The following is a 24,951-nucleotide window of genomic DNA, read 5'->3' on the forward strand; positions in this document are numbered from 1 at the left end:
TGTGAAGCAGCTAATGGGCCAGTACATACCTTCTGCTGCAACTCTTGACCAGTGCATAGTAGAGCGCTGTTCCAGGACAACCTGCATCAGAATCCCCTGGGGGCTGGATAAGACTCAGTTTCTCAACCCCACTCCATAGAGTAGGTCTCTGGAGTGGCCCTGAAATCTTCATGTTGACCAGGAACCCCTGGCTGAATGTTTTTTAAACGAGGTTTCAAGGACCTGTTTAAGGTATAATTTACAAAAGGCAAGTACACAAATCTCAATTATATAGCTAGAATTTTTATATAAGTACACACATTTAACCTGAGTACATCTGCGTAACAATCACTCAGATGAAGATAGAGAATATTTCCTTCTAAGTCTTCCCAGAGGTAACTACTATTCTGACTATCACCATGGGCTGGTTTTGCCTGTTTTTGAACCTCATAGGTAAGGAATCACACAGTCTATGCTCTTCTGTGTCTGTTTTCTTCCACTCACATTATGTTTTTGCAATTTATCCACATTGTTATGTGTAGCAGTATTCTTTTTATCGCTGGTAATATTCTATTGTATGACTATCCTTATTTATTCCCTTATTGAAGATCACTTAGACCGTTTCCAGTTTTGGACTATTATGAACAAAGCTGCTATGAACATTCTCGTACTGGTCTTTCGGTCGACATAGGTGCTCAGTCTCCTTGGGTAACTACTTAAGAGTAAAATTGCTGCAGCCTTAAGGTTTGACTGTGAGAGGCCGATGGGAGTTTATATACAACCCTGAGCCAGAAACGCAATGTTGGGGCAGGATGTCAACCGTCACCGCCCAAAAGGAAGAAAGTGCTAGGGCGGGGAACTCAGTTGCTGATTCTAACTCATGGATTCTCGACAGGTGATACTGCCCCCAAGGAGGTGAAAATTGTTGCTTGGAAGGACAGAGGTATGTGAAAAAAATCTTAGCTATTAAAATGGTTTGTGGCCCTGAAATATGCTGATATATAGTAATGTCATGGGGAGAAGGGGAACTAGGAAAAAAATATCTGACAAGACTCCTGAGCAGGTGCTTGAGAAATGTTGGTCTGGCTAAACCTACACATTCTCGTATCTCCAAAATCTGAAACATAAGGGGATCACCTTGCTTTTGGGTCAAGGAGGGTAACCTGGGAACAGGCAACACTCCCCAGAGATGCCCAAGAAAAATACAGCTAAGTCCCTGTGTGTGTGTTGGGAGACGCTGGGGCTTGTAGGTACACAGACACAATAATTCTTTGAAAGGACAAGTAAGTAACCAGAGTCCTTAGAAATCTTGCTCTAGTCAACACAGCGGCCAGCTGGCCCATGAGAGGAAAAGTTTCTTTTATTAGCACCTTTTGCTGAGGGAGGAAGTGATGAATGTCTCCATCAGCCCTGGGCGTCATGTGAGATCAGATCTTGCATGGAGGAAGCTCAGGAACCACAAGACAGCCACCACACTCAAGGCTTCCTCGGCACCTCGGCGCCCAATCTCCTTTAACTCATGCGTGATGTTTCCGCCCCAGCAGGCCTTCACTTGTGAGCAAATGGAAAGAAAAGAAAAAATCTGGAAAGAATGAATGCATCAAAGAGAAAGCAGACACCGTGAATCAAGCCAGAGGGAGACACATGTGGTCTCTGGACACTAGGCAGGCAGAAGGGGGGCTTTGAGAGAAGCCCCTGCAGTTCTCCGTGTTCTCTTTAACCCAGGTTTCTGGTGGGCCACTCATCTCTGCTTGCTCCTGCGGGGCTTGTGGTCAGCTGTGAGAAGGGCCACGGGGGCAGTGTACCCTACTAAGCCCCAGGCACTGCCTTCAACCCTGAATTACACAGACCAACATATGGTACAGTGACCAAATCCACTTATAACCTGTGTGACCTTAGTAAGTTTTGTACTCTTTCTTAAGCTTTCTGTGCCTCAGTCTCCTCATCTGCAAAATGGGGTGATCATAATGGTACCTACCTCATAGCGTTGTTATGAAACTAGAGAATAGGATGAAACTAGCAAATATATGTAAAGTGTTCAGAACAGAGCTTGGCACAGTCTACTCTATATGAGCATTACTCTCGACTATTATTGATGATAACTGATAGCTGCCCTCACCCTGCTCCCACAAGAGGGAGGGGGCTACCTTCTAATTTCTGAATCAAAAGGTTGACAGGTAAGTATGATTTTAATAATTTTTGCCTGTTCCTCTCTAGACTTCAGGCAGGGATATTGCTGCCCCCTTGGGGTTGTCGTTTCTTGATTGACTCGTTTTCTCCTTCCCTCCTTTCTCCCACTCAGCAGCCATGCTCCACAAGGGGGAGGCGGAGATAACCACTGTCCTGAGGTGGGGGCGGGGTACGTAGCGAAGAGGAAATTTTGATTGAGCCCGATGACTCATGAGTCACTGTACATTTGGCTCAGCAGGGTGAGGTCACAGCACAGACAGGGAGCCCAAGCTCAGGTCTGCTTGGCCAAGAAATGAAGCTGCTTTCACGTGAGGGATGCTCCAGAGCCATGGACACGATCATGGGCCATGCACACCACATTCTCTTCCTTTCCAAGTTATTTTGTTAAAAGGGATATGATGAGCTGGGCTCATGCAAACACAGGTAGGATTGGTTCATCTGGTGGTGGTTGTGGCTTTCAGAGGTCTAGCTTATTTGTTCTGTGTCCAATTTTCCAAAGATCCTTCGACCTTTCCCGAAAGCCACTGGATGATTGATTCTGAGCATCTCGGGCTGAGCTCCCCAGGAAGCAGGCTCTGCAACAGAGATTTGTGTACACAAAGTTTATTGGGGAGTGCTCTCAAGATCAATGCCTCTTGGGGAGGGAAGGAAGCAGGAGGGACAGAGGGAAAAGTTGAACTTCAGGTGCTGTCACAGCTAAGGCTTCAGCTAATGCCACAAGGAACTCTGGAGCTAGGATAGGATGGCCCTTTAAAATCGGAGCCCAGGGCAGTCTTTATACCTGCGCCCCCCACGCCCCCCGCTGACCGTTGGTTACAGGCTGCTCTGGAAAAGGGCAATGGCCTTGGGTGAGGCAACTCTCTTTAGGCCAGGGCAAGCCATGAAGATGCAGCTGTGAGCTGCTGGCTGCCAACACTCCCAGTAGCTGGGGTAACGAACACCGTGGGTTGAGGGGAGATCCAGCATCCACTGATGTGGATCAAGGCTGCCCCAGGGAGAGAAGCCCAAGGCATCCTGGCCTACATGCCGATCTATATGACCCGATTCATATCTAAAGTTATACGACCACACAATAACCAGACCCCACCTGCACTGATACCATTTAATGACTATTTATATCATCTTTTCTTTGTCTACTAAAAATAAGTTACATACCCATGCCTTATAAATTTAGTCCTAACCCTCAACATACTGCAGCTCTTCACTGCCCATGGGTCCTGTCCCCATGCTATTCTCTGAGCACTACTACCAGACCTTGAGAGTCCAAGAAATCTTTCTTTCGACTCCTTGGCTTATTGAGCCCGCATCATCCACCACACTGAGCATGGGCATTAGATCATTGTTCTGCCTTTTATCACCTGTTCAAATCTTCCCTGTTCTCTGAGATCCACAGAGCATAATGATTAAGGGTATAGGTTTTGGAGTCTGAAACACTCATGTTCAAATCCTATTTCTGCCATTCATTTGACAATATTTATAGAGCATATTTCAGGTGGTGTTCAAGGAACTAAGGATACAAAAGTGATAACGCCCCTGCCTCTGGAGCTTATATTCCATGGATGGCAGGGGGACACAGACAATTAAAAAAGAAATACATATATTTAGCATCATATATATAATATATGTAATTATGAGAGATACTATTTGTGGTATATAAATTCTATGTAATGATTAGTGACATGGCAACAGTTCAGTAGGGTGTGGGGTAAGGGAATGGTGGGAGTGCAGTTCTGTGTGGCAGTCAGGGAAGGCTTCCCTGGGAAGGTGGCATTTGAACAGACATGAAGAGGGGAAGGTGTGGCTGTGCAGAGGTCTGGGGAGAGTGGGTTTCAGATGGAGGGAACTGTGCTGCAAAGGCCCTGAGAAGGGAGGTGCCGGGAGTGTTCAGGGAGCACCAGGAGGCCATGGTATTGGGGGCAGGGGGCGGGGAAGGAGAGGGAGGAAGGTGTGGAGAAGGAGTAGGAGATAAAACCAGAGAGGTTTATAGGAAATACCCACAACAAGCAAAGCTATGGAGACAGCAGGTTGCCTAGGGCTGGGAGCGAGGGAAAGACTGGGGAGTGATGGCTAGGGGTGAAGGGTGTCTTTTTGAAATGATGGAAGAGTCCTAAAATTCACTGAGATTATGGCTGCACAACTCTGTGAATAAGCTGAAAGCGACGCATTTGTACACTTCAAGTGGGTCAACTGTATTGTATGTGCATTATATCTGAAGAAGCTATTTTAAAAATCAGAGCAGGGCCTGGGTCATGCAGGCCCTGGTGGGCCGTGGTGAGGATTTGTGCTTTTACTCTGAGATCAGGGCCACTCGAAGATTTTAAGCAGAAGAGTGAAATGATTGGATTTGTATTTGAAAAGCACCCTCTGCCGCTGTGTTGAGAAGAGGCTGCGGGGGGCAGGGAGATGGAGGGGAAGGAGTTTCTTGCGATAACCCAGGTGAGAGGGGCTGGCGGCTCCTGGCAGGTGTGGGAAGCAGGAGAGGAGGTGACTAAGTTTAGACATCTTTGGATGGTGGAGCTGACGAGAGGTGCCTAGAGGATCACAGGGTGTGGATGTGTGAAAGAGAGGAGGCAAAGTTCTTGAGTCCTAACTGGTGGAGTAGAGTCGCCGTTTACTAGGATGAAGACAACTGTGGGAGCAGCACATTTTGGGGAGGAATCAGGAGTTCATGTTTGACTAGGTGAATTTGAGAGTCTATCTCAGAAGTGCCGCATAGGCAGCTGGGAGTTGTGTCTAGAGTTCAGCACAAGGGCAGGCTGGGCTGGAGAGGAAATCTGAGTGTTATCAGCATATTCATGGAATTTAGTCTTGAGACTGGATGAAACCTAGGGAGGACTAAAGAGACCAGTCCTAGCCAAGTGTCTGAAGCTTTGAGCCTTAGTTTCTCAAACTGTGGAAGATCTACCTTGCACAGTTGTCGTGAGTGTTGACAGATGCACAGCGGACGAAGTGCTCAGGGGATAGTAACTCTCTCCCACTGCCTTTTCTTTTTTGAGGAAGATTAGCCCTGAGCTAACATCTGCCACCAATCCTCCTCTTTTTGCTGAGGAAGACTAGCCCTGATCCAACATCTGTGCCCTTCTTCCTCCACTTTATATGTGGGACACCTGCCACAGCATGGCTTGATGAGTGGTGCTTAGGTCCGCACCTGGGATCCGAAATGATGAACCCTGGGCCGCCTAAGCAGAACCTGCGAACTTAACCACTGCATCACTGGGCTGGCCCTCCCACTGCCTTTTTAATCTCGGAGTTCCTCAGGCAGATTTATTGTCTGCTCAGGGTCTTCAGCCTTATTTAACCACTTTATCCAGTTCAGTAATGAGGACTGACTGCGAATCAGCCACTCTGCTGGGAACATCAGCTACCTAAAGATCCTGGCTCATACTTTCTACCCTCCAAGGATGTACCTTCCAAAGGAGAGAACAGAAAACTCCATAAACCTAATGATAATGGATAGCAAACTATAGTGCAACAGTGGGCTGGGGATGGGCAGACATTAAGTCAGACTGGAGACATTTGTGAGGACCTCATTAAGGAAGCAGAACATGAGCTGCAGCTTGAAAGTCAAAAAGGAATATGTTGGGGAAAGATACGGGTGGAAGGGAGGGCTCCCCAGGCAGACGTGACAAGAGCAGGACCATAAGCCATAGGAGTTCTTTGCAGCTGAGGCATGGATTCGTGGTGACGGGGTAGAGGGGCTCAGACTGGTTTAGGTCAGACTGGAGGAGTTGGCAGAGGGCACTCCATTCAGGAAACCCGTGCCCATGGGCACACCTTGAGTCATGTGGCTACCCAGAACTGCTCCCCTCTGAATACATGCCTGGGGTCTTTTGGCTCCTCTCACTTTTAAACCCATCACATCAGCTCATCAGCTTCATTGAGACTGCCATTTTCTACCCATCTAACCATGACCTTCTAACCACCTCTTGCTTCCTTCCTGTGGTTCCGTCAGTGTAGCCCATCTCTCGCTAGCATCCTCAACTGATTTACCTCTTTGGCTTTCTATTCCATCACCTTATAAACTCCCAATCCTGTTAGTTCAACAACTTCTTTCTCTTCTATTTCAGGGCGTCGGGATAGCTGGATAACGATTCCTTGACTGCATGTTGCAGTGGCTTTGACTTTGTTGTCACCGATCTCAGTTGGGCCCTAAGAGTATTCGTCCCTCCTGTCATGCATCCTTAGCCAGATAAATTTCTTACCTTCCACTGTGGCCATGCCAAAACTTTGCTCCTCTTTTTACTTGTTCTCAGCACAGAAAATGGAAGGCTGTTTGCCTTCCCTGCAGGCAAACTTATCTGCTTCTTATTAGTGATCTATTGCTGAATTCAAAACTCAGTGGCTTAAAATGACAAACATTTATTGTCTTACAGTTTGTGGACTCTGGCTGTTAATTGGGTGCCTCTCCTTCGAGGTCTCTCCTTAAGATTGCTGTCTCAAGGCTTGAGTTGTCTGCGGTCGTCTCAAGGCTTGACTGGGGCTGAAGGGTCCTCTTCTAAGGTCACTCATGTGGGCCTTTACATAGCGTTGCCTAAGCAACATGGCAGCTGATTTCCCTCAGTGGGAGTGATCCAAGGGAGAGAAGACAAGAATGCCCAAGATAGAGGCCACAGTGCTCCTACAACCTAATATCAGAAGTGGCATACCATCACTTCTACAGCATTCTCTTTGTTAGAAGTGAGTCAGTAAGGCCAGCCCCCACTTAAGGGGAGGAGATCACACGAGGGCATGAATACCAGAAGGCAGAGATCACTGGGGACCATCTTAGAAGCTCCCTATCACCACTTCTCCCCTCTTTTCCATATTCCTGTTCTGGGCCTGCGCTAGTTCTTCAACATGTGCAACTCTTCCTGTCCTTTGGATCTAGTTCTATAAAGTATCTACCATTGTTCCATTGGCTCCTTCTCCTCAACCTTAAGGCACATTCAGAAATCTCCCAAGTTAAAAATAAACCTTCCCTCCACCTCGATCTATGACCCCTGATCTCTCCCTCCTTCCCCTGCTACTCTTCTTGAGAATGTGACCTTTATTCCTTGCATTCACTTCCACCTCCACAGCACTGCTCTGCTAAGGTCATCCTAAATGCCAGATCACATGGCTACCTTTTAATCTTTATCTTAGTTGACCTCTGCAGTATTTACTCCCCTCTCTAGTGTCTCTTGCTTTGCTAACTTCACTTTTTCAGCCCCCTCTTTCTTCACTTACCCCTAAATCTGAAATTTGTAAGGCTTTGCCCACATTCCTTGGCTTCACTCCCTCTAAATTCCCACATCCAGGACTCCCAGCACCTCTATGTTCTGACGACTCTATTCTCTGTTCTCTATTGTCGGAGCCGTGAATCTTAGTCTCCCATCTCTGGGGTGAAGGAAATGACACATTTCTTGACTTCATTTAAATCAACTTCAATCTGATGTTGAGCCCCCATTCTACTGAGCTGGCAGGAAATTAATCTCAGCAATTGTTGACTATCTCACCTTCCACCCAGGGTTGTGCCAAGGTCGGCTCCTCTTGGGAGGCCCCCACAGGCAAAGCCATTGGTCTTTGGTTCTGGCTGATAATTGCTGAGATGTTTCCTCGTCTGCCACATGGTCCCTTCATGTCCAGTAGCCTTGCTACTTGGAGCAAAGGAATCTTTGGTAAAATGACTGCTCCTGGACCCAGGGTCCTGCTTCTTAACTACACTGATCAACTGCCCTCTTTGAGGATTTATCACCTCCCCATGGGTTGACACAGAGCAGTCCTTGGGGACCTGCTGCTATTTCCCCTCTTCCCAGTCCCTGGGTCAAATTTCTTCTCTCTCCTATTGCAGCATTCAAAGCCCCTGCCACAAGAACACCGAGAACAGACAACCAGTGATTGCTTTTTCACCCTGCAAAAACATCTCAGGAAAGGAACTACTACAGGCCTGACCACCTACTTGGAATGCAGTGGAAGGAAAAGTACAGCAAACAAAACTTACATTAAGGGGCCGGCCCCATGGCCGAGTGGTTAAGTTCACATGCTCCACTTCAGTGGCCCGGGGTTTCGCTGGTTCGGATCCTGGGCACCGACATGGCACCGCTCATCAAGCCCTGCTGAGGCAGTGTCCCACATACCACAACCAGAAGGACGTACAACTAGAATATACAACTATATATACAACTATGTGCTGGGGAGGCTTTGAGGAGAAGAAGAAGAAGAAAAAAAAGAAGACTGGCAACAGATCTTAGCTCAGGTGCCGATTTAAAAAAAAAAAAAACCCCAAAAACTTACAGTAATATTCTTTGGAGTTTGGCAGTGGTTTTGATAAACAACACTTTTTCCCTCCTGAGTTTGTAGGAGACATGGAGATCAAAACATTTGCTTTATTACTGATAAAGCTGATTTGAGACTATGACTTTGGGTCTGTTCCAAGTGGCTCACTCTACAGACCAACCCACTGCAATCCCAGGGGAGCCATTCAGCACGTGGGGAGACAGATCAAGAGGAGGTGAACCCCCAGGGGCTGGGCTGCGCATGCCCAGTTCTTTCCCCAAGCCAACCAATCAGATAAGCCACTTTCTCTCTCTTTCTCTAGTAGGAGAACCCTCTCGTGAGGCTAATTCCCCCCTAAGAAATATCTATAAAGATAACCCTGCCATGCTGTGAAATCTAGACATCCAGCTAAGGCCTCTCTCCTGGGCTCCAGACCAGTATTTCCCACTGTCTGCTGCACATCTCCACGTGGATGAACTTGAGGCAGCTCACATTCAACCTTGCCAAAACCGAATTCATGACTCTCTCACTGCAACCCTCCCCTAGTATCCTCAGAATTGATTAACGACAAGACAATCTGTCTTCCAACCCAAGGAGAGTGGGAACTGTCCTCTACTCTTCCCCTAATCCAGTTTGGCAGCAGATCCCATCCATCCTTCCTCAGAACCTCTCTAAACATGTCCCCTCTGCCGCTCGGTTTCCTCTCTCCCCATTTCTTGACTATGAGCAGGAACCTCACCATCTCCCTGCTCCGCTTCTCCCATCCACAGGTGTAGGACTCGGTCTGCATTTCTAGCCTCTTATAACTTTTGCTCAAATGCATCCAATCCTTTCGCATGGTCCTACTATGACATCTAATTTTCAGAACCTCCATCCTTTGCACAGGTGGTTTCCTCTGCATTGCTTTCCACCCTCCCACCTCTCGCAACTGTTGGTCTGCCTGGAAAACTCCTAATTGTCCTACATTCAACTCCAAGGTTATTCTTCCCTAACACCATCCATGCCCAAGGCAGAAGCAAGGGATCCCTCTGCTGTGCTCCCACAGTACAGCACAACCAAGATGACAGCCAACTTCCCACCAGTCTGAGGAGTCCATCAGTGTAGGGACAACTTTAATTCTTGCTTGTGTCCTGGGTGCCTAACTCAATGCCTGGTGAATGTTAGGGGCTCAATAAACATTTCTGGAATGAATGGCCTCAAGGCTACTGTCTCCCACTGGCCCCATCAACTTAGCCTTGTCAAACCCATCTCATCCTTTCTTCCCTCCTTCCGCATCCCCTTCACCTGGTGACCTTGGTGCAGCTCATTGGCTCAGAGCTCACAGGGAATTTAATGGTGCTTTCCCTCCGGTGTGCTCAGCTGGAGGCAGGCAAAGCAGGCGTCTCAGCAGGCGTCTCGGCAGGCAGTAAGTGGGCCTCGCTGGAGGAGTGGCTGCTTTGTGCAACCTCAGGGCCTCCTGCAAATCAGACTCCATCGCCTTCACTTCCTGTGCACAGGGAGATTAGACACTGCCTCATCAACGCTGATTTTTTTTTTTTCTTAATATTTGAAACTACCAAGTACCAGTTGCCATCCTAGTGGGTGGCTTTCAAAAATCCCCTCTTTTTCTGGTGTTTGACTTCTTGTGAGTTTCAAGAAACCAATCTATTTGGAAAGAACCTGCACTTAGAAGTTCTTTGAATTGCTGTGAAGCCCTGGCAGGAAATGACTTGGGATCTGGGTTAGATAGTCTTCTCTCACTCCCAGGAGAGGTGGGAGTAACGAGGTACAGGTGCATTTGGGTGTGAGCGTGGCTTTACATGCATTCCTGCGGCCAGTTTTACGATGTAGCCTGACATGAACTCAGAGGATACCTGTTTCAGCTGCAGAGCATCTGTCGCACACTGGTGTGGTGCACCTGCTCCGCTAGGTACTCTGAGTCCCGGCCTGGCAGAGATGGCCTTGATAGGCTTTCTCATCTCAGCCTAACCTGTAAACTTTAAGGAGACTGAAGAACAAGCCAGTGAAGTTCTATAAGAATTAAATGAGTCTTATACACTTTCTAGAAATAAAACAACTCTTCTGAGAAGTATGTTTGGAGAGGGGCTTCGTGGCAGGGCAAGGACCACTTATCTCCATATTGTTGCATGGGAGGTAGCCATCTATCCTATTAGTCTGGCTGGGGAGACTTCTTCTCTGATTCTTCTGATGTGTTTTTGGGAGAAAGGGATGCCTGCTATGGGTCAAGCGCCATGCATCCTGCATGATGTGCTATTTTGTGTAACCCTCATAATGCCTGAAAGTTATTTACTGAAACCCACTGTGTGTCAGGAGCTTCTGGATTGTCTCTTTTAATCCATTTAGCAACTCTCCCAGGTAGGTTCTGTTATTATAATCACCATTTTTCAGAAGAAAAGACTGAGGCACAGAGAAATGAACTAATTTCCACAATTTCTCACAGGCTTTCAGTCAGTAAGATCTGGAATCTGAGCTTAGACAGTCCACCTGCAGAGCCTCTCAACCATTTCCCATGCTTCTCTTCTGACATAGGTAGTGACAGTCCCACTTTACAGATTAGCAAACTGGAACTCAAAGAGGAGAAGCCACTTGCCCAAGGTCCCACAAGCAGTAAGAGATGTAGCTGAGGTCTGTCTGTTTCAAAGTCTACAACATTCTTTTACTGCCGACTGGCTAGATAGGGGATATACTGGTTTAAAAGTGAAAAAGTTCTACAAATCTTCTTTAAAAAGAAAAAAAGCCATCTCCTCCCTTCCTTTTCCCCATTCCTGATTTCTGCTCCCTAGAGGCAATTATTTTCAACTTTTTGAAACTTGTCTCCTATTATTTACTCTTAGTTACTATTTTTCTCTGGTTATTTCTAAATAACATGCTTACACTCTTCTAGACTTTTAGATATTTTCTGGTTATTACTACTAAAGATAAGGATTTCATCTTCTTACACTCTGTCCCCCCTTCCCCAACCACCTTCTCAGTACTGTTACAATTTGGGGCTAGTTCAACATTCTCTATTTACATTATTAAGACTATATGAAGATTCACATCTGAGCCATGTGATATACTGTAATTATATTTCCTTTTTATTTAGCTTTTTGATCTCCCTAAAATTAATATGTAAAGTTAAAAAAATTTACTTGGTTATTCTTGAACTCTGACAGAAATGTTTCTATCCTCTCACTATGATCGAGCCTATCAGGTAAACGTTTTTTTCATTGTTATTTTCTTGACACTATTTCTCCTGGATCCCTTTTCTTCCTGCTCCAACCTAGACTGACAGCTAAGAAATGCTACATAGCTGTTATTCTGGGAGATGAACTGTCCATCCTATTTGTAGAACTCTGCCAATCTTTTGGAATACTTTCATGTCACAGCTCCCCTATGAGACTTGAAGAGCAAGTGTTTCACATGCGAGAAAACAAAGCACAGGAGGGTTGGGTGTCAGTTAAAGTTACACAAATGTAAGTGGCAGAGCCAGGCTGGAACTGGGCTTTCCCGACTCTCAGCCTTGGGCTCTCTGCAGGAGGCCACAGTGCTCCCTGCAGCCTGGCATAAATGACCATTGTTGCTGCTGGCCAGGGAAACCTCAGAAGTTCCAGACTCCACAGAAGAATGCAGGGTGGCGGCATTTTGATCCACACGCCTCCATCTAACTTCTTTCCTCAATGGGAGATATGCTTGAGTGCTAGACTTAGAGTCATACTTCCTGAGTCTGCCTATTCATAGTTATGCAATTTGGAGCTGGTCACATAATCTCTCTAAGCCTCAATTTCCTCATTGGTAAAATAATTATAGTGCTACCTCATAGGATCATTGTAAAGATCAAATGCCATGTTTTAAAAGGTACATCCTACATGCTTAGTAAATGTTAAACACTTATAATTATGGTCTGAAATTTCTCAGGAGATAGTAATACTTTTACTACGGGCCTCAATTCTCTAGTATTCTTGAGTTCCTGGACCACGTTGGGAGATTAGATAAGAGCTGTGTACATTAGAATTTTCTAAATGAGTAATTTATGCACGCCACTCGAGCGACTCTTGGTTAATAAGATGTGTCTGTCATTCTTCAGTTTACCCCCAGGTTATCCTCCGGAGATTGATGACATCCCTTTGCCAGCCAAGGTCAACTGACTAATACCAAAATAAATACCATCCAAATGACTCAAAATTCTTACTCTTTGCTAATGTCTGGCTTTTACTTTTTTTCTTTATTGTTGATCAATGCAAAGATGTTAAGTTTTTGGGGTAAGATTTTTTCTTGAGAGAAAGGAGCATCTATACTTCATCTCCTTCTCCCACATGCTTCACACTGCTGTCCCTTCCAGTACTGCTTGCTGTAACGGCTGCATTCTAGAACAAGCAGACCGAATAAAGAAAGAAGATCCAAGTTTGAGATTAACTTTTTCTAATGTGTATTTCAAACTGTAGGACTTGACTCAGGAGAGGTTATGAAATCACCTTAGCGAAATCACAACTAGCACTTAAAACAAAAAGAAAATATCAACCTCTATTACACACAGTAAGGAAAGCATTGTTTTGTGAGACTTGTTTTATTTATATATATAAAAATATTTGTATATGTATATATGTATATTTATATATACACACATACATACATGTATGTATGTATACATATGCTGCCTTGCAATATAAAATGTATTTCTGTTACAGGTGAAAAAGTTTGAAAAAACATGTCTTAATGATCTCCAGGTTGAAAGTTTGAAAAATATGTCAATCATTTTCACTAAGTTTTTTTTGCCTCTGAGTCTTAGTTCCTTTATCAGGCCCCTCTTCTAGATAATCCTAGTCAAAGAAAGAATCAAAAACAACTAGCCAAACAGGACTCGTGCATTTCACCCTTCGGCATTTTCTAGGCACCCACTATGTGAAGGTTCTTGGATAAAGATTACTTCCACTCTCAAACCTACAACCTCATCAGGGGAAACAAATAGGTAAACTGAATGTTAGGAAAATTGGAATAATTAATGCTAAAAGCTCCAAGGAACGTTAGGAAGGGGGGATGATTCACTCTGGCCAGGTTATCATGGAAAGCTTTATGCAGCCATTAGGTCTAAAATGTCAATAATCAGAGACTGGCAAGGCCGGTTTTAACATGTGCTGTAAGAGCATACATTCCCATTTGCCCTTAATACCTTAATGCATCCAGATCCACGAAGAACCTGTCATGGCGATGATTTACTTTAAAACATTTCAGCATAGTGTGATAATTGTGTTTAAGTTATATCCTAGGAGCACTGAGTTGACCTAATCAGAAATTCACACTCCAGGGACAGTCAGCTGGCAATCCAATAGGGAAGCCCACAAGTGACTACTAGAAGCTCTTCTGTTATCCATACTCAACCAACATAGGGGGCTTTATTAATTAGCTTAATGAACGTCAAATGTGCTTCCAGGGGGCCATGAGTGGCTTGCTAATAATCTTAATGATGTAGACACACGTGGTTATCCATGAATTCAGTACTAGTATTCAAGATATGTGGATTGGTTCAAAACAAGTCACTGTTCCTTAACAACAATGGAACAAGCTCTGTAATGTGCACTTCTGTAGACAGTACCCAAGGCCTGATTACTGTCCAGCCATTAGTAGAGGATTCTGGTCACCTGATGTTGATCACAAGGGTGACAGAATTTTGCCCTCAATACTTGAGGCAGACTCTACTGTTGTGCTACTGCTTGCTAATAAATGTTTAATAAGCAATTCTGTGTGAGGCAAATTGAGTATGAGCTGGGCTTTCATATTAAGTAGGTAGTAGATACCATTATCTGCCAAAGAGTCTGAGTGGTAAGTGACCAAATTGGCTGTCAGTTTGAAAAATAACTAAGTAAAGCTGCCTGGTACTTTTGAGTTACTCCCAAATAATATCAGTCAATCATCAACACCTAGTTATTAAAGCAAGTTTATTTGATTACTTATTCCAGACAAATAACGAGGCTTGTGTGTACAACTAAGAAATAAGACAATCCAAATAAAAAGCAGGAAAAATTACTATGAACTACACAACAGCTATCTAGAAAGGAACAGGAGCTGCATTCATTGTACATAACACTGTGGAGTGACGTAGCACCATTGACCTCAAAGATATCCTAAGTACTTTATAAGGTAATTATGTGGGTCTCTGCTAAAATGCAGCAATAGCTTAAAAATTATAGCAAGCCTGAGGATAATCTTATGTTCAACTAACTTCAAATATAAAATTATATCAGAAAAATTATTTCAGAGAAAATAGGGAATTTGGGAAGCATCTGACCTTGCATAATTCTTTTTTAAAAATCCTAAGGAAACAGTTACCATTATTGAGACTGGTTTTCTTCCATCATCTGCATGATGTATCACTATCATCATGACCTAAATTCTAAGCTTTGGAAAATATAATAGGTAGTTACTTATTTAAACACACACACAATTTTATTTGCAAAATTTTTTTTCTTAAACCAAAGTTCTATTTATTGGTCTGTTCTGGTCTGAACCACAAACATGGATGAACAAGAGAGAACTTTAATAATACTGAAATCAAAGGATTAGGATCTTAAATAATAATTTTTTTTAAAATCATTTCTAATGATCATTCTAAGCTATTCTACTCTGATCAATCTTAGGTTGAAATTTGTTGAACAAAGTTTGACCCTGTTAATGAATCTAAGTTAACATGAGGACATTTATAAATCCAATAGTAAGCATTTTTCTGAATACTGATGAAGTTTTATCTGAAATATAGAGAAATTTGGTGTTCCAGAGTCCTCCGTCAGCCTACTTTACCAGTTAAGAGCCACCATACACTTTCAGAAATATACCACAGAAAAACCTTATGGAAAAAATTCCAGACTCTGGTATTATTCAGTCCTGGAAAGCTGTGGTTTCTAACTCCTCCGGCCCCCTTTTTTTTTTAGGGTCATGAACCACTTTGAGAGGCTGACGAAAACTATGAAATTTCCCCCAGAAAAATGCATATAAACAAAAACTTCTTACATACATTTGCAAAGGATTCCCTAAAGTCCAGGATCCCCATGTTAGGAATTCCTATGTCAAAGCTGTGGGACACAGCGCAAATAAATTTAGCCCATTTCAACACTGCCCATCCTCACTTCCTTGCTACTATAGTAAACATTTTAACGTTACTAAACTGTTGCCTTAAGACAAAGTTACTCTTATTGTAAGCACCAACATAATCTTAAAATTCATTCTCCCGCTCCTTTATAAGGTTTTAAGCCATGTACCCTGTCTCTTAAATAAGTTAAGTCCCTAAGGTTTAAACTAGCAGATAACTGTTTTCCTTTGATATATACTATTCTTAAGTCAGTCACTGAAAAATGAGATTAAAATTTAAAACCCTTGTGAAAATGAACATGTGTCTACATATTGAAGAACAGGTTATTTGACTTTATAAACCACTTCTAGGTTTAGTTTCAGACTTGAAATCAAACACTTCTACTTCTTATCTCTGGACATCATAACAAATGATCCCAGACCATCCCTTCCCCTTTTACTTACTTGGAACCAGTACAGTGGAGGTCTCCTACTATGGGAGCAGAATGTACTGAACTTTCCACCTATGGTACAGGATAGAAAACACTTCATTTCTGACCAAACCCACCATCTCAAGAACATCTGCTCCTGATGCTTGGTAACTCCCCAGTTACCACACAGGTTGAAGACTGCTGTCTTTGAGGAGCCTAATGTTGCACCAGTGGCTATGTCTTAACCCCATGCTGAATGGATCCTTAAAACAAGAGAAATGACTATACTATAGTTGCTTTCTTATTATAAAAAAAAAAAACTCCACTAGTCACTCCAAAGAATCTGTTTATATAATAGGGTAAACATAGGTAATTCTTAAAGAGACTGTGAAGACTGATAATAGAAGGGGATAATAGCTGCATATTAAATACAGAAATGTAAACACATCACATATATAAAATTTAACCAAATCCCTTACTAAAGAATTTTTCAAAGTTTGTAGTCAGGTGACAATTTTTTGGTCCTTTCATAATCATTCCCTTTTGTTCAAATAGCGTATTTGTAGAACAAACCTTAAAATATTTGATCAAAGGAAAAGGGTCAGCTAACAGAACAGCTTTACCAAGGAAGCTACAACTTGGTTATGGGATTTCGTTCTTGTCTTTTGCTATGTAAAAAATGAACAATGGCATAACCATTATTATTTCCTTGTTCTTCTTTACTTCTAAGAAGTCTTTCTGTGAAAGTGAAACACTAGAATTTCCATTTCAGAGACCTGGGGCAGGGAACAGGAGTGGGAGAACGAGGATACTGCTCTCAATCAGGATTCAAGTATTCAACTCAAGGGTGAAGAGCTTGCGAGAGAAAATGGACTGCTCTTACTCCACTGGCTAAATGGCATCCCATGAATCCTATACAATACACAGCCAAGTATTTTCCCTGCACCATTCAAATGTACCATTTTGTGTTTTCCTACTGGACCTACTAAATGATGAGTGAAAGCGGAAGAAGGTAATATATACCAGCATTCCTGGCTGTGCAATCTATACATTTTCATTTTAAGAATAATTCAAGCATAATCCATATTTAAAAAATTAAAGAGAGACAGTAAAGGTTTTAAAGTTTTCTCTTTGAAAAGATGGTATCTTACAGTACATACAAAAATACTCTGAAAATACATACGACTTCATTTACAAAACACTGAATCAACATATTACAAGAATTACATGGTTATGGATTTTAATAAACTGAGCATGCGTTCATGAAACTTAAAAAATATTAAGAAATGCATTGAAAAAAGCAGTGTAAAAAAAGACAACTTATGTAGTTAAATAAAAATTACAAAGGTCCTGAGCCAATTAATGGTTGGTAACAATGTCATTCAAAAATGCCTTCAGGTTTCAATAAAATCCACTGCTTATTTCTGCATGCCTAGTCCATGAAGAAACTGTCTGAAGTTGTGGGGTAAGTAATGGTCAGGAATTATCATGCCAAGTTAATTTTACACCTCAAAAATACAAGTTTGCCATACTTAAAGGTATCTTATTTTGATGCTGGAATGAGATGCTCCTCAGTAAAAAATACCAGTCAACTAACAAGGATGGCATGAGACACAATACGTAACAATTTCACCATTCATATACTGACTTTCAGTATCCTGGTTATATTTTGATTCTTAATAAAGATGCATTTTGAAGGCCTCCACAGGAGGCAAAATATTGAGAATTTATGGTGCCCAACTCTTATGTAATCACTGGACTAATCCTCCCTGCTAACTATGCAACATTTGGACAGAAAGGCACAAAAAAATAAAAAATTAAATATTCCAAGTGCCAATCTGGAGAAAAAATAATTTAAATCAACAGAACAGACAATAAGTACATCTACACAAATGAAGAAAGCTGAAAAGATACCTCACATTCATTTATCTCAGGATTCACAAAGTGGCTTCAATGCTAAAGTAAATATGTGTTAACATTTGGAAAATTACAAGACAATTTTTTTTTTTGTTTTCAACTTTTTCAGTTCTATACAATGATTACAACATAAGACTTAAAAAAAGGAAAAAAAAAAAGAGTTCAGGACTTGTTTTATCAGTGTCCAAAGAGCCAAGAACTGGTTCCCATAACAGAGAAACAAGCATCGAAAGTTAAGGCAGTAAAACCTCCAACGCAAAGCCATACTATTGTAGATGACAATTTGATAGCAGGTGATCCTCAGAGAAGTGTATGTAGCAATCAGTGAGAGAATGCTACAGCATCTGCAGGTCAAAGTGTGAGAGTTCAAAAACCACTTCAAGGTCGTTAGGCTGATGACTGTAACTTTCACCTTATTTTATGCATGACAGCCACTTCTCTTTTAAAAAGAGTGGCTGCATCTACGCCACTAAATGATTGCATATTCACTTAAGTAAGGAGGCACTGCTTTTACCGATTGAGGGTCAGTCGAATGGAATTTTTGATGACACGGATGTTATTTGCTGGAACTGGAGATGATGAATCTGGTAGTTCTTTACTGGGTAGTCTCTATCAGAAAGAAATAGAAACTGTATGTTACAAAGGCCCAACTAGTAGATCAGTCACAAAACTGAATTTTTCTCGAAATCCTTTAAGCTCCTAAACACTCAAGTCTGTGTTGAATATTTTCTCCCAATGTTTCATACGCATTTCTTGTTGGGGGGAGTTTTTTTTTTTTTTTTTTTTACAGTCAGAGGTGAAAAGCAGAGGGATAGGGAAAGGGCAGAAGTGGGAGGAGCATAGGTATAGGAAAGAGGACTTTGTTAAATCAACTGCCACTTCCAAACTGAGAAATGCATAAAGAACAGAGTCTTCCTAAAAGTCAGGCAATGGTAAAGAGAAATAGGAAGTATATGGTCACTAAACAGGAATCTCTTGGAGTGTAAGCTGAAAAACGAGTGTGTGTTACAGAGGAAAATTTGATAACCAATTATATCCTCAATCAGTTTCTATAATACATTCACGCAGAAGAACACTATAACCCAACCTGTGAGGCACTTAAGTTCTCAGGAAAACTGACTGCACTCAGGCTGGGTAACTTCAGTGATGGTGAAATTCAGGGAAGTCTATATGAAGGCTTTTGTGGACACTAAAGATTATTATATAATGAAGGCAAAGTCCAACAAATTGAGAAACATAGACAGACCTTGACCCCCAAAATACAGATAGTTGTGTGATTGAAACAGTACGTTAGCTTCTTGTCAAGAGATAACTACAGGAGTTAATTCTCCTCTCAGGTTACCTTGGCTAAAAGTATCTATATCACAGGCACATCCATTCAGAAAAACAAGAAAAATTTCAGACATACATAAAAGTAAAGAATAGGACAATGAAGACTTAGGTGCTACAACTAAGACTCAGACATTATTAAAATTTTGCTACATTTGTTTGGTTTATGCTCTTACTCTTTATACTTGAAATATTTTAAAACAAAACCCAGATATGTTATTTCATGCTTTCACACTTGAGTCTCCATGTCAAATTTTTTTCTTCCATTATCACACATAAAATAACTAAACACCCATATTTTTTGCAACCCATTCTTATGTTAAAAGAAATTTCACAAATTCTACCACTAATAGAAAGTATGAGGACACTTTCTATTTTGCTTTAGAATGGCCAATAAATCCTGGGGAACCTGGCAGGGTGGCAGCTGCTTGTGATGAGAAGCACTTTATTCTTTAATGAGGGTGAAAATACGCCATTTTGTTCACTGTAAACACTCAGGGAAGGGCTTTCTCTGTTTACACGACACTGATTTTTCGAGCACCTGCTTATTAGCTTACCATGCTTAATACTACTTTATTATCAGTTTCAATGGTAATTCTTTGAAAAATAAATTTTTAAATTGAGATTTAGGAGACTCTTTAGTTCATGTTTTAAAAGTACTTACTAAACACTGGTACATTTGGTTCCTCCAAAATATTATTAAGTATAGTTCCTAATTAGCAAACCTAAATTTTGACAGTAAGCAGTGGTACAAAAGATATCTTATCAAATGTTGGTAAGAAATTATTGTGCTGAGCACTAAACTGCTTCTTTAAAAATAAATAAAAAACAAAGGTTGAAGATAATCTGAATAAATTATGAAGTCTTAAACTACTCTGTCTTCTCTAGACTTCTGAGGTACATACATTTAGGACTTCACACTTTGCTATTTCCAGCCCCAACTCCCAACTACACTGCTGGTCTTTGAGGACAGGGACAAAGGAGTAACCTTTCCTTCACCCAGTTAGGCTCTTAATAAGCTTTTTGTATCTGTAGATTATCTATGAATTTTTACCTACGTATCCTACCTATGAATAAGACTATTTGTTACCTTTTTGCGTGATGTATCAATAGTTGGAATAGGCATACATTCTCCTCCAATGGTATCCTAAAAACAGAACAATTATATACAAGTGAAAACTTTCTTTCCTATATGTAAAAGCTTATTTCTACATGAAATAAAACATAAGCAAAACTTGCAAGACAGATCTAATCTGATCTTCTTTTGAATATACTACTTTCTCTGATACATGGCTCTTTAAAAGTAAATAGTTTGAAGTACATTATTAATATATTTACCACTGATTTTCTTTTTCTGTCCTCAGCAGCACGAGATTCCTTAAACGTTGATTCCAGTCGAATAAACTAAAATATAAACATTAAAATGAGTTGCTATTATTACCTACAAAAACCATACAAATCTATATAAAGTGAGAAACTAGTGATTAAGGCTATCATCAAAACTACAAAAATGGGTTGGTGAGGGAAGGAAATTTAAATTAGATTGAATTCAACTGCATCCATCCTTAATTTCTACAGTTTGCGTTAGCTTTTTGGTTAAATCGATTCAGATTATAACAAATAAAATAGTTTTACCACCACCTACTGGAGAAAGAGGAGATCAACATTATGACACACAATAAATGATTATTTAGTCACCAGTAAAGACTTCTGTGTATGTCAAGGAGAAACTAAGACCAATCATTCAATTTTTCTGACACATTAGTAATTTGAATTTAGGATGAACAATTAGTATTATTCCTTTAGGGTTTGGGTAAATATTCTTTTTAAACAGTCAAATCGTAACAGAACATTAAGAAAGCTACAGAGAATTGTGAGTTCAAATACTATTTTAAATTAACTTTTAAAAAATCAAGTGCTGAATCACCACTCAAGTTTTAACTTTACCTTTTCTATGTCTTTCAACCTCTTGGAAGACCCATCTACGGATGGGGAATGGGATCTTTTGGGCGTAACGTTCTTAGCTATACTTGACATTCCATTTAGATGTGGTTGTGCCGGGGCAGGGTTGTGGGGTGTTGTGATTCTAGGAATGACATTTCGTCCTACTACAGTAGGAATGGTGCACACAGCTGGGGGTGATACAGCTTTTACTGCAGAGTCAACTTCTGAAAGGGAGAAAAAGAAAGATTTTAGTAATTAAATATATATGTAGTAGAATCATTATCAACACGAGTGTAGATACCTACTTGCACCAATGACTGGAATAGACAGTCCTTGAGCTGGTGGAATACTCAGTGGCTTTTCCACAATTACGGCAGCAGGCTCAGCATTATTCCTATTAAAAGTGTTAAATTATCATCATTAAATATTTAAGTATTACTTATTTAAAACACTCAACATTTAGGATTACTTCTTTCAAGTTCTCCTACTTTAACATTTCACTGAAGGAAGAGATAAGGGGAGAAAAAGGCAGAGGACCCAGTGAGAATTAAGACAAAAAATTAAATAGAAAACCTGTGTGTTTCTGGGTACTTATCTAGTCCCACATTACTCATAAACGTATACCATGTCCCACAGGATTACCACGAATTGTCAAGTATTTCTAAAGAAAAAACTGACTAGCAGCTGGTAAAAAGAAAATCTTTTAACAATTAAAAAAGGTACAGCAAAGGTAAAGAAAAGTTCACATTATCCTCAAACAAACTGAAGACTGAAAGGACAATTTTGAAACACAGACCTTTCAGTTTCTCCTGCAGGAGGAACATCAGGCTTGGAAGGTTTGTTTGTAGACACTGGGGAATTAAAAGGTGTTCCATTGTCAGTGTCTCTGGAGCTATCCAAACAACTGCCATCCAGAGATGATCTTTTGGATTGAAGTCCACTTGAACTTCGACTGACATCAGAAAGACTTTGCTGAAAGAGTAGAAAGCTTTTAGGATTTCAAAAAGCAAATGAGAATAATGACTGGTTTCAATTCTGAAGTACATATAAAACACTATCTTTGTGATTCATGAAGGTGAGTTTTTAGTCCCAAATTGAACCCCCTGTACCTTCCCTCTGAATCCCAATAGGAATGGGAGCTGTAAGAACGCAAACTGGGTCCCAGGATCATTTGTGTGAGTGCAACACACTGGAAAGTTAAGATTACAAACTCACCTTTTTCTTCTTTTGAAGAATCTCTGCTGGAAGGTAGTGATGAAGTTGTTTTTTTTTAACATGAGTTGCTTCAATTTTCATTCCTTCCTTTAGCATGTTTATATTGTTTGCCTGTCTGTACACTGTAACAATGTCAATACGTTACTAAATGGGAAACTTCTTTCTGAACCAAGGACTCTTTCTTTTTCTGAAACGCGTACCTGTTATATCTCCCTACGACTACATAAACACACATTCCTCTTACAGAACAAATTATTTCTAAAACATTTTCACCATGTCACAATCCTACTCAAGTACCACTAGTTTTCTCATGTCCAGCTTCTAAGAGTTCCCCATAGTCAAATCTCATTAACAAAATGAATGTATGAAAAAAAGGTTTTTCCAAATTTTGTCAGCTGTCTTCCCAAAAGGCAATCTCTTTTCATAATTATTTGCCCAAGTCTAAGCTAATCCTTATACCAAATACCCAACATGTAATTCAAGCTCTCCTCTCCCATGAAGCTTCTTTTACTGCACTAATTATAGAACGTCAGATGTCAGAAGCCATCTAGAAATACATTGTTACTGTACAGGTGAGGAAATGAGGCTCAACAGCCCTGAATGCCTGGCTGGGATTGGCCTAGATTCCCATTCTAGTGCTTTTCACACCTTAGGAGAAAATCAGTTTTATTAACTACCACATAAATTATTTAATGTATAGTCATGTATCGCTTAACAATGGAAATACTTTGAGAAATGCGTCGTTAGGTGATTTCATCATTGTGTCAACATCAAGTGTACTTAAACAAACCAAGATGGTACAGCCTACTACATGCCTAGGCTATGTGCTACTAATCTTATGGGAACCACTGTGGTATATGGGGTTCATTGCTGACTGACAGGTCATTATGCGGAACATGACTATATTAACTGTGAATATTCAATCAGATTATAAGCTTACTGAAGACATGGACGGGAGGCTTCTTTTGCACAGTAACTACTGTGAAATGTGGTTAATTAATCTCTTGGGACCTCAGTATCTCTATGGAGGAGAACATTTTATCAATCTATAATAAACAGAGCTTCCAAACCTCCCCCTTTTGAAAAATGAGCCCAAATTAGAATGGAAAAATTTATATCTATGTTTTCTTTCCAGATTGCTTATAGAAGAATCAGCAGGAGTGCTTGTTCAACTTGCAGATTCTCTGGCTCCACTCCCAGAGAGTGTGATTCAGTAGTTCTAAGGCAATGCAGGAATCCGCATTTTCATGACAAATATGACAGCTAGTTGAATAGAATTTAGAAAACCCAGATGAGCCAAACCAAGAATATTAATAGTAATGAATGTACATTATTCCAGATTATTAAGACAACTCCAAATTTATAACAGATATATTAAGATAATCCAGAAAGGCGTTATTAGGGAGCTGGGTGTTCTGAAAAACACTCTTTTCACTGATTCTGAAACATATTCAGCAAGCCTATACTGACTGATATTTACTTCATATAAAAACGTAAAAATCAAGTCATCTTTATGACAGTGATTACAAACCCTGCCTGTGCACACTAAGAATCACCTGTAGTTTCTTTTTTTAAAAAATTTTTTTTTAAAGATTTTATTTTTTTCCTTTTTCTCCCCAAAGCCCCCCGGTACATAGTTGTATATTCTTCGTTGTGGGTCCTTCTAGTTGTGGCATGTGGGACGCTGCCTCAGCGTGGCCTGATGAGCAGTGCCATGTCCGCACCCAGCATTCGAACCAACAAAACACTGGGCCGCCTGCAGCGGAGCACGTGAACTTAACCACTTGGCCACGGGGCCAGCCCCTCACCTGTAGTTTCTTTAGTCTTTCTTTTTGTTTTAAAACAGATACAAAACTTAAAGGGTTCAAGAATATTCAGTGAAGTCTCTTCACCACTGTCCCCTAGATACACCTGGTTCCTCGTTCTAGAAGCAACCAGTTCTGCCAGTTTCCTTTTTTAAAACTATATATCCTTCCAGAAATACTCTATGTATTTACAAGCAAACATGCATATATTCTTTACTTATTTATATAAATGGTAGCACACTATAGACACTGGTCTGCAATCTATCCCCCACCCACAACTTAATGTCTTGGAAATTGTTTCACCATGCCTTTACTTTTTTTAATAGCAGCATAGATTTTCATAATATGGATGTACCACATTCATTTAACCAATTGCAGAACTTTAAAAAATACAGCCAGCCGGATCCCAGGCAGATGATACTGCGTTACATACAGCCAAGGTTGACAACCACAGCTTTATGATGACAAAATCTTACCTGTATCAGTAAATGACTGTATATCGTACGTCAAGTCTATGTTAACACTTTCTGCATTCTCTACTCTCCGAAAAATTATTCCAAGGAACCACATTGATACGTAATTGTTGCTATAAAAAAAAATTTTAAGAATTTCCATTAATTTTCTACAATTTTATAGATGCTATTTTGCAATTAAAACTTGGTATCTGTGGACACGTAAATACAAATTACAATGGTCTGGCCAAATTCTTAACACTGACACTAAGAACACAGGTGAGTTATCCTGTGTTGTCATAGAGAGGATTAAATGGCTTTGAAAATGACTTACTAAATATATACTTAAAGATGCTCCAAATATTGTGTTGGAATTTTTGCCAGAGTGTGTGAGCTACCAACATAGCATGTACT

At 41.0% G+C, this 24,951-nt stretch overlaps 1 protein-coding gene and 1 long non-coding RNA gene across 2 annotated transcripts in view; both read right to left on the bottom strand.

The window, feature by feature from the left end:
- Positions 1–1,194: 1,194 nt before the first annotated feature.
- On the bottom strand, positions 1,195–9,875 carry LOC139075557 (uncharacterized). Its single transcript, XR_011526068.1, has 2 exons — positions 9,688–9,875; positions 1,195–2,744 (listed from the first exon to the last, which is right to left on the bottom strand). It is a non-coding gene; the product is annotated as an uncharacterized lncRNA (long non-coding RNA).
- A 4,426-nt stretch (positions 9,876–14,301) lies between these two features.
- PAPOLG (poly(A) polymerase gamma) overlaps positions 14,302–24,951 on the bottom strand; it is a 32,632-nt gene continuing 21,982 nt past the window's right edge. The window contains exons 15-22 of the mRNA XM_070573863.1: positions 24,562–24,671; positions 22,281–22,402; positions 21,862–22,037; positions 21,371–21,459; positions 21,069–21,289; positions 20,460–20,525; positions 20,212–20,268; positions 14,302–18,401 (exon numbers count right to left, since the gene is read on the bottom strand). Of these exons, the coding sequence (XP_070429964.1) occupies positions 18,303–18,401; positions 20,212–20,268; positions 20,460–20,525; positions 21,069–21,289; positions 21,371–21,459; positions 21,862–22,037; positions 22,281–22,402; positions 24,562–24,671 (940 nt within the window). The 3' untranslated portion in view covers positions 14,302–18,302. The remainder of the gene's footprint in view (positions 18,402–20,211; positions 20,269–20,459; positions 20,526–21,068; positions 21,290–21,370; positions 21,460–21,861; positions 22,038–22,280; positions 22,403–24,561; positions 24,672–24,951) is intronic.

This window comes from Equus przewalskii, chromosome 14 (assembly GCF_037783145.1).
Source record: "Equus przewalskii isolate Varuska chromosome 14, EquPr2, whole genome shotgun sequence".
Taxonomy (NCBI): domain Eukaryota; kingdom Metazoa; phylum Chordata; class Mammalia; order Perissodactyla; family Equidae; genus Equus; species Equus przewalskii.